At 38.7% G+C, this 10,064-nt stretch overlaps 1 protein-coding gene across 4 annotated transcripts; it reads left to right on the top strand.

Annotated features, from left to right (window-relative positions):
• The first annotated feature begins 60 nt into the window (after positions 1 to 60).
• Positions 61 to 9,856, top strand: MFSD8 (major facilitator superfamily domain containing 8). 4 transcript variants are annotated; one of them, XM_042828415.1, is made up of 12 exons: positions 61 to 200; positions 953 to 1,038; positions 2,061 to 2,104; positions 3,232 to 3,472; positions 3,663 to 3,776; positions 5,132 to 5,276; positions 5,783 to 5,841; positions 6,320 to 6,428; positions 7,187 to 7,321; positions 7,700 to 7,803; positions 7,898 to 8,154; positions 8,466 to 9,856. In XM_042828415.1, exons 1-12 carry the CDS (start codon positions 109 to 111, stop codon positions 8,679 to 8,681), a joined length of 1,602 nt encoding a protein of 533 aa, XP_042684349.1. In that variant the 5' UTR covers positions 61 to 108; the 3' UTR covers positions 8,682 to 9,856. The 4 variants fall into 4 exon arrangements, with proteins under 4 accessions (XP_042684349.1, XP_042684350.1, XP_042684352.1 ...); XM_042828416.1 differs by lacking the exon at positions 61 to 200 and adding an exon at positions 325 to 669; XM_042828418.1 differs by lacking the exons at positions 61 to 200; positions 2,061 to 2,104 and having other exon boundaries at positions 952 to 1,038.
• The last annotated feature ends 208 nt before the right edge of the window (positions 9,857 to 10,064 follow it).

The raw sequence follows: 10,064 nt of genomic DNA, 5'->3' as shown, positions 1-10,064 counted from the left end.
GGCGGTTCTTCCCGCGGCGCGCGCCCTCTGGCGTCGGGCCTGGAGGAGTGGGAGGCGGATCCCCGAGGATCCCGGCGGCGCGGGGCTCGGAAGCGGACGGAGCTCGGTATGGCGGCCGCTGAGGGGCGGGAGCCTTTGCTGAGGGCTGGAGAGGAGGAGCAGGAGCAGCAGCAGCAGCAGCAACGGCGAAGGCGGGGCAGGTACGGGCCGCTCGGGCCAGGCGGAAGGCGCCGCGGCAACAGGCGGCCGGCGTCGCTCCCGGCTCCCCGGAGCCGGCGGCTGCCCTCGGCGGCGCGGCCCTCCGTCCCGCGAGTCGGTCCGGGTCGGGCCTCAGCGAGCGAACGGCAGTGAGGTTTCGCCCGGCAGCCCGCCGCTGCGGCTTTCCCTCACAGCGCCTTTGCTGTGTGGGCACCATCTGTCGTTCTTTCCTTTCGCTAGCAGTAAAACTAGACTTGCTGCGACGCTGAGCGTAGGCAGCGGTTGGTCAGAGGTTTTGGTTTGTTTGCTTTAGTCACGGCTCTGGGAGGTGCCTGGGGTTTTGTGGCTTCATACGTGGTTGTTGAAGCGTGTATGTGAAATCTGTGATGCTCCAGACGCAGAGATTGTATCGAGATCTCTCTCGATGAGCTTCTCCTAGTGCAACACTTGTGAATGCGGTGGTACCTGGTGGTACGTTTCTATTTCTTTTTTTTGTTTCCTTTTCGTTATAATACAATACAATCACATGTGTTATCATATTTTTATTATCCTATATCTATTAATTTTTACGTCTTTCAATGTGGTATTTTTGAGCCTGCTTCTAAAATAGTGTTGTCTTCTATGTAGAAGTCCTTTGCTGCATGGGAGTTAAAGCGCTTCGTGCAGTTGTCCTGTGCCGTGTGCGTGGAAAGTGTTCACAGTGTCCTGAGAGGACGTGATTGTGATTTCTTTCTCTTTTGCCCTCACAAACCAGAGATGTCGTGGAAACGCAGGAGCATTACAAGAGCAGGTGGAGGTCTATCTGGATCATGTATCTGACTATGTTTCTCAGTAGTGTAGGTGAGTAATCATGGATGGATTTCAGTGCTCTTTGCTTAGTGGATACATTTAGATGTGAAAATGACAGGGTTTTCAGATTTTAATTACTTAACTCCTTTAACATTTAACTCCTTTAACTTTTGTGCCCATAGAAATGTGCATTCTGGGTTTTTTTTTCTTCAAAAAAGAAGATAAGGCTTGCAAATCAAACAGAAGTTCACTTTTAGTAAAATGAATATGGCGGTGCTTTGAGAATAAATGACATTTTATCTAAATCTTTGTTTCATTGGGTTTGAAGTAGTCTGGGGAAATGGTAGAAGGTAGTGGTTGTGACATAGAAACAAGCCAAGGAGAGGTCACACTTTTATAAAGAGTGTCCAAAGTAAAACTTTCAGGAAATGAAAGTAGAAGCTTGGCCCTTTGGAGATAATATCTTTGTGAGAATGTGTGTTATCTATTTCAAAGAACACACCAAAGCTTGTTTTCTCTTAAGGGACTTTGCATCTCCACTGCAGAAAAAGTTCCAGTTCCAGTCCTAAACAGCTGCCTCTCCAAGTGACAGTTCTGTTGATTTTTGCCGTCCAGCAACTTTCTGGGGGCCTAGAAAATAAATGGAGGATTATGAGATATTTCAGAGGGGTTTTGTTTGCTGTTTTTTCATTTGATGTATTAAAAATTCTTTAATACAAATATATCTGTGTATCAAGACATTCTTTTTACTCAGAGACCTTGTTGTCTTTCCACTGAGAGGAAAAATGCTGTCCAGTTTGTTTGTGCATCTGTATTCTTTTCATTGGAGTTTTTTGCTTAGCACGTATGCAACTGTATTACATCCTTTTTAAAAATAGGCCTTCTTTTCCAGAAGAATGACTGCTCTTTAAGCAAGCACATAACGCGTAGTTTTTTGAGGTGGCAGACTGAGTTTTAAGCCATAGCAGACTTAGGAGCAGAAGAATGAACCCACAGTAGTTGTTTCAGTAAACTGAATTACTAATAGGCATGGCAAACAAAGTAACTTCAGTTGTGTTTTTACTGCATTGCAGGTTTCTCAATTGTAATTATGTCTGTATGGCCATATCTCCAAAAGGTTTGTAAATATTAATGTTTTTGAATTAATAAGAGGACAGAACTTCTGCTCAGAAATTATGTAGTGTTATACAGAGGTGCAGCAAGAGGAAATTTGTGTTCTATTGAGACTTTTATTTTGCCATCCTCAGATTGCTTATACTGTTGTATAAAATCTGTCAGTTGATTGAATTGAGGAAGGTACATCATAATCCCAAGATGTTTGGTTTTCCAATATTATTTCACTGTTGAACAATGAGTCAATTGAAATCTATAGATCTGAATACATTTGTAGAGTTAAAGCACAATATGTAGTACTTGTTTGCATTTTGAACAAAAGGAAGCTGAATCTAGAAACTCTTCTTTCTGTTTTGGATTGTTACACATAGACCTTGATAGTGGTAATGGGAAATTTCTTGTGTTCCTAGAGAGAGTTTTATTTTTTTGTTGCATTCTTGTCAAAAGCAATGTAAAAGGCCTCTAAAATTTTATTTTAATTTATGCTAGGATTGTACTTCTCATGCAATTGTAGAAGACTGTTCCAGATGCAAATTTGGAAGAACATATCCTGGGCAGAATGTTAGAGATACTGTTAAAAATTGAGGCTGGTGCTGTGTTGGAGAAGAAAAGAAAATGCATCATCAGCCTTGTAAATCAGGACAGATTCAGGCATGTGCAGAGGTGACTTAAGTGATTCTTTGCTCCTAGCCTGTGAACTCTACCCTATTGCTTAATTAGGTCTGTAGCCTGTGACGTTAATGGTGCTGTATGAGGAATAGTTTAATTCACTGCAGATGAGCCACTTCCATCTCAGAAAGAGAGCGCTTGCTGTCGGTTTGGTGCCCTGACTGAGACAGTTAGCAAAGCTTTATTGCCCATACAAAGTGCTGTGCAAAAGCAACTGCTTCTGAGGCCCAGTGTAGTGTGTTTATGTAATGCTGCACAGTGCCGTGCCAACGTGCTAACGTGTTCGGTGGTAGCTCATGTTGCACACTGTTACTGCATGGTAATACTGCATATGCACTCAGAATTACAGTGCAGAGTCAGGTGTTTCAAGTACTAGGAAGTTCAAGAATCTAAAATGGTTTTGTTGATGTTGTAAAAAGAGTTAATACTTTCCCTATACAGCTGCTTCGTTTGTTTTTGCAGATCGATCCGACAGCAGATGCAAGTTTCTTGGGGTGGATTATAGCTTCGTACAGCATTGGCCAAATGGCTGCCTCTCCTCTGTTTGGTTTATGGTCCAACTACAGACCAAGGAGAGAACCTCTTGTTATTTCAACTGCAATTTCAGTAGCTGCTAATTGTCTTTATGCCTATGTTCACGTACCTCATTCACACAACAAATACTACATGCTTACTGCACGTGCTCTTGTGGGATTTGGAGCAGGTAATTACTGCTAAACTTACATTTCTGAAAATTAATAGATGTGTTTATTGTTTATTGTGAAATCCTGTAATTGCGTAGTTGTAAATGAGTATTATTTTCTTGTCAAATAAGAAAATATAACTGGAGAATTTAAGAATGCAACTTAGAATTGACTTGAACACTTCCTTGTCATTTGTTTCTGTTTTTTAAGGAAACGTGGCTGTGGTTCGGTCATACATTGCGGGTGCCACTTCTCTTACAGAAAGAACAAGTGCCATGGCCAATACCAGTGCCTGCCAAGCAGTGGGCTTCATATTAGGACCAGGTAGAGCATTTCTTACTTCCTCACCTCTCTGGAGCCGACTTTTCTCTAATATTCTGCACGATGAAATCAGGCTTTGGAAGTAGGAATTCTCAGCAGCTGTATATGGGATGATTTCAAACAAGTTTGCCAATGATATCAAAGTAAAGTCATGAATAAATGGGATTCACTCATATATGCTTGCATATGTCAATATACACAAAATACTCTGTTCCAGAGAAATTCTAATTGTTTGTAATTTAAAAACTGACACTTCTGTGTTACTGACTGCTGGAAAAACAATTTCCAAGCTGCTTTGTTGTACTGAAAGCTTATTCATTGAGAAGGGAGTTTAAGGTTACCCTACCACTTTTCAGAAATGACTGAAAATCTACTTTGCTTCCCATGTTGTACAAAATAACATCCAAGAGATCTTTCTGATCTTATAGTGAGCATCAGGAGGTCTTCATATTGGCAAAAAATAAAAAGATGTAACAAATATTACAGAGAACTCAGGGAATTAAGCTCAAGTGGTGTTTGTTGGGTCTGGTGTGGTGCAGCTCCTGAGATACCCTTATCAACTTAATGGGAGAAATGGGTTGGACTGAGCTTGTGTTGTGAGGAGTGACCAGCAACGTTATCCTAAGCAGCCTCTACTCTTTAGTTGTCTCTTAAAGTTGGTGATGAAGAATCAGTCATTAGGCCTGAAGTACTCTGTGCACAGTGATACAATGAGAAGTTTAGGGCAGAACATTTTTTTGAGTTATAACTGCTCTTATAACTCCTGTCTAGTTGCTATAAACATCTGTTGATACAGTATTAAAGGGTCTACAAGCAGCAAACAAATTTGCATTATTTCTGCAATTTGCACAGGGCATAAATTCAGCTAATTCCTTTTTGTAATTTGATAGGAACTGTTTTTTTCCTCATGGTAAAGGACATAATCTTACACTCTTTTGCCCTGCGATGATTTAAACTTTATTGAAAATAAAATAGTATTATTCTCTCTAGCTCTCCTTCAGAGATGCTCCAGTCCCAGAGCCAAGGGTTTCCATACAGAAGGATTAGGAAAAAGAGTAAATAAATCATCTGCACGTGGCAAAGATTAACCTGGTACATTCAGAATTCAAAACTGAGTTACTTAAATGTCATTCCGTTTTGTGTATAATATATATGTTATATGTGTATTACTTAAATGTTACAAAGAACTTCTCTTGCTAGTTGAGATTCCCCTGGTATCCATGAGTTCATTTAGAACAGGATTCTCAAAATGTAAGAAGACTGACAGGTAAAATATTTTATTTGGCAATTATAAAACTATGTAAGCAAAGTTGTTATATGTTTATTCTATGTGCTTTTCTTAATATGCTTGTTTTTAGTTTTTCAGACTTGTTTTACACTTATTGGAGAGGAAGGAATAACATGGAAATCAATTCATCTTCAGCTGAACATGTATACAGCACCAGTTCTATTTGGTGCTCTTTTAGGAATTATTAATATTATACTCATCTTTGCTATATTCAGGTAATCAGATTGAAAAATAGCAAAATATTCTCCCTCGGTTTAGTGGGTGGATTGCAATGAACCTTGCATTGCTTGGAAGGAATAGTAAGCCTGAAATCTGGAGTGCTGAAACTGAAAATCTTTATTTCTTATTACTTCAGACTTTCTACTTTCTGTAATATAGATCTTTTGCATTACACTGATTTCTGTACGTGTTTTTTCTTTAACGAGAAATAAAGTTAGCCTGCTTACAGGGTTCTGTGGCTTTCTTTTTAGAAGGTTGAGAGAGCATTTTTATGCAGTTATCCCACTAGTGGCAATGACAGTACACAGATGTTCAATATTTTCCCACCAGAGTATTTTGTTTTTTAAATGCAGTGCTGGTCACTGAAGTTAAATGTAGGCTGTGCAGGTGGTATTTAAAGGAGCTGGGAGTAATTAGAATAAGAGATGCTGCCATTTAGAAATATGCTTAGTAATAGATCAAGTGAATATGTGTATTCCTGAGAACAGTTCTGCATTTCCAGGGAGCACCGAGTGGATGACATGGGACGGCAGTGCAACAGTATCAATTGTGAAGGAGAAGGTATCTGTGTTTTCTTTGAAGTTCACCCTGTGATTATAATTGGGAAGTTTTCCTTTCCAGCTACACATGAAGATGCTTTGTGGGGGGTTAGAGAAACAGCCTCCACTGTCACACAGGGAGTTACACTGCTGTGCACTTGGGACCTTATCAGAGGAACTGCGGGTGTTCTGCTTCCCACGGTAAAGATGTGTAGAGCAGTTTGCTTGTTTTGCTGCTGCTTGGGACTTGTCAGTCTCAGCATTACAGTGGGACAGCAGATGGCATAAACAATTTGAAATCATTTTCTCTCAGCGGAATTGGAGTTTTATCAATTCCATTTGGATCTGAAAAACGTTTTACTTAAATGGTCAAAGCATAACAGTCTACCTGCCCACCAAACTGCATGTTAAATACTTAACAAAGTAAAAATATATATTACTGTCTGTAATCATCATGTAAAAAAGCTGAGTTTGCAAATTTGGTTATTCATTTGTTTCAGAGACTGTTGTTCTGGATCAGGATGCAGAAGGAAACATTGACCATGTTGCTGTTGTAGCACTAAATTTTCTTTTCTTTGTCATCTTGTTTGTCTTTGCAGTCTTTGAAACGTAAGTTTGTCGATGTTCTCCCAAAATACTGTGACATATAACATAGTCTAGCAGAGTATTCATGTCAAATTTTTCTATTGTACTCATTTTCTTAATCATACTCTTTATAAATAGAAGTGTTTCTAAGTTCCAAACCATGTGCAGTTAAATTGCTGTGTCCTGATAGACAGTAATGAATTAATGTGCAGTGATGAGTAAAAACATGTAGCACATTGTGGTACACAGTGTGGAACATTCCTGTAAAAGGTTTCGAATGAATGCGTATATGTATCTTCAACTTCTTAACTCTGAAAACTCCAGTAAAGCTTATTTTGGTAATGATTGAAACAATTGACAATGCAGTTATATTTGCAATATTTTATATTGTTTATGCAGTAATATTTTTAAATACACAATTTTATACTACCTGTTTTTTTAATATATACAAAGAGGTAATCTATTCATTCGCCTATTTTCTTTATGTAAGAAAATAATTCTATCATCTTTTCATAAGTCATCTGAAATATATTGCGTATGCTTCAAGAACTGGCTATCGTGTCGCAGTATTGAATTTGGTCTAGTGGATTTATAAGTGACAGAAATAGTTTATAATCAGTCTGTGTTCACTGATGTCCCTGCTGGAAGAAAATGCTTCTACACCACTCTGATGTTAAGGACAATTTGTTTATATATACAGAAATGCCGTAGAGATGTTTGGATTTTTGTTTACATGTTGTCTTCATAAATAATAATAATGGGATTTTGCATTGTCAATTCAGCATAGCTACTCCACTGACGATGGATATGTATTCCTGGACCAGGGAAAAGGCTGTTTTTTATAATGGAATAATCCTTAGTGCGATTGGAGTTGAATCAGTTATTGTTTTCATGGTGGTGAAAATGCTGTCTAAAAAGTGAGTTCTTGGATTTTCTTGGAATGTTATTGTTACTTATGTTAGCTACGCCTGGGAAGTTTTATACCCAGTCCAAATCTGTATTCTGGAAGTCTCGTACTTGTCAGTGAATTTGGGCATGCTGTGACAGTGAAGTACTTCTGATTTTGACAGAGCCGTGATACTACAGTTGTTTTTGTTCTGGTAACACAACCCCCTTCCTTGTATATCTTTTACCCTAGAATCACAAGAAAAACAAGTTTTAAGTTACTGTGATTTTGCTATTCTTGTTGCAATGTTTTGGTGGGCATCTTTTCTACAAGTTAGTGGGCTATGTCATTAACACCTTCCCAAATAATATTTTAATTAAACAGTATCTTTAATTTCATTGTTTGATAGGACAGGTGAACGTGCCATACTCCATGGAGGCTTACTGATTGTCTTAATTGGATTCTTTATCTTATTGCCTTGGGGGAAAAAACTACCAAATATCCAGTGGCAAGGTATAATTCCAAGTTATGCTGAACTACAGTCATGTTTTATTGAAACTTTTTTATTGTATCTCTTCTTCATGGCATGTTTTACTTGTTTTTACAGCGATAAAGAATAATTCCATTCCCCAAACAACCCCCACTGAAATGGTGATGCCTTTCTGGAATTTGCAAGCAATGCAGCTTCCATCCAACCACTCAGAACCCGCAGGCTGCCCCATCACGCAGTCATGGTGCCTGAATACTCCCATGATCTATCTGGCTCAGTACATCAGCTCTGACATACTAATAGGATTGGGCTATCCAGTTTGTAACGTTATGTCCTACACTTTATACTCAAAAATTCTAGGCCCAAAACCTCAGGTAAGCACAATGCCTGATCAATTTGTTTCATTTGTTGTTTCCCACTCTCTTCACTAAGATGAGGGCACTTGCAGCCTGGAAGGCCAACTGTGTTCTGGGCTGCATTACAAGAGGAGTGGCCAGCAGGGAGGAGGATGTGAATGTCCCCCTCTACTTAGCTCTTGTGAGGCCACAGAATTATTGAACTAATAATTAATTTATTTTGTAAAAATTCAGGAAAATAAGAAGCGCTTAGACGTTTCTCTTTTTAATTGAGACAATTGGTGGGAATTCCTGGCCAGTTAAATCCTGTGTACCTATCTCTGTTTTAGGGTGTCTACATGGGATGGTTAACTGCTTCTGGAAGTGGAGCACGCATACTTGGACCGGTTTTTGTGAGCCAAATATACACTCACTTGGGACCACGCTGGGCATTTAGCTTAATATGTGGAGTGGTTGTAATCTCTCTGTTAGTCTTGGAAATAGTATACAAGAGACTTATTGCATTTTCTGTCAAATTTGGAAGGATGCAAGAAGAGAGGAGTTAAATACATAAGCAATGAGAATACAAAAACAATTTAAAAAATAACAATCCATTGCTACTTTTTAACGTGGAGTGCCTAACCACTGACCTTGCTGGATGTGTGATAAGAACTGCACATAGGTACTGATGCATTGACAGATTTCAATTCATCATATCCTAACACATGGTTGTACCGCTGCAATAGAGCTTTTTGTATTCTGCTTTTCTAGCAGCAGAGGAAGGATGTGAATGAGTTGAATCAATACAAAGGCACATTTGAAATGCTCACATGCACACCAAGTACAACAATGAAGGTCACAGGTTAAGAATGTCCCTTTCAGGAAGCAGTGTATCTTGGTTCTGTGAATCAGGATTAGTAACTCTTCTAACTACGAGATTAGTTAAGCTGCAAGCACTTTGTACAGAAAAATCACTACGTAAATTATACTACTGGATGCTGGTTTGCTAGCTTCTGAGCACTGGTTCATAGGAAATGTCTTACTCGGAACTCTTTCTTGGCAATGCAAGGACTTGAAGTGTGACAACTGTAAACAGGTGCCTACTTCACAAAAATAGGTGGGATTTAGCTATTTAAGTTGGTTAGGAGCCATTGAAAAATCCATCTTGGTGACTTACTTGAACTATAGTAATTAATACACTGTTTTGGTACTGTTGTGTTGAATGCCTTTTTATAGCAAGGTTAACCTGCACAGAGAAGAGTATACATAGCTTTTCATAACCTTACTCTCTAAGAAGGAATTACTAAGCATAATAGTGTACACTTCCATTGTTGGCAATGAAACTGTGCACTGTGCCACCACTGAGTGATCAGTCTGAACTAATGCTAATTAAGTAAAAAGAAACTGATGGTTCTTTAGATGTTGACTATTTTCTGTAGACTTATTTTCTGATAATGTAGTGCAAGAAACAGGTTTACCTTTGAATCAATTATTTTTACTTCAAAAAGTGAATTATTTTTCATTCTTAACAGGGCCTAAGTTAATCTGTATGTGTTCACTTGCTATTTCAGTCCTACTGGGGAAGAAAAACCTGAAATAAATGCAGTAAATACAAGTTGTAGTAGGTATGTTAAACAGCAGCTATCTGATGTTTTCTTACCATATTAAATGTAATGAAGTAATCTTAACTGTTAAAGCACTGAATGACTACAGAATTAAAAGATGATTATTTCAATACCTACTCAAGTGAATGCAGTATTTCTTGCTGCAGAATTCCAAGATGTTATGAAAAATGACTTTGCTATATTAGTGGTGAAAACAAAGAAAAACTTAGAGTTACATCACTCACGAGTTCTTTGGACATGAGAAACTAGAGTCTAGAAATTGTTATCAAGGAGGTTAGCAACAATTAGAATTTTGTATTCTACTACTAAGTTTGTGCTGACTGT

Source organism: Centrocercus urophasianus, unplaced genomic scaffold (assembly GCF_019232065.1).
Source record: "Centrocercus urophasianus isolate 14NV4802_14NV808 unplaced genomic scaffold, USGS_Curo_1.0 seq_3, whole genome shotgun sequence".
Lineage (NCBI taxonomy): Eukaryota > Metazoa > Chordata > Aves > Galliformes > Phasianidae > Centrocercus > Centrocercus urophasianus.
Note: the sequence above shows the minus strand (reverse complement) of the source record. Positions and strands in the feature narration are given on the sequence as shown.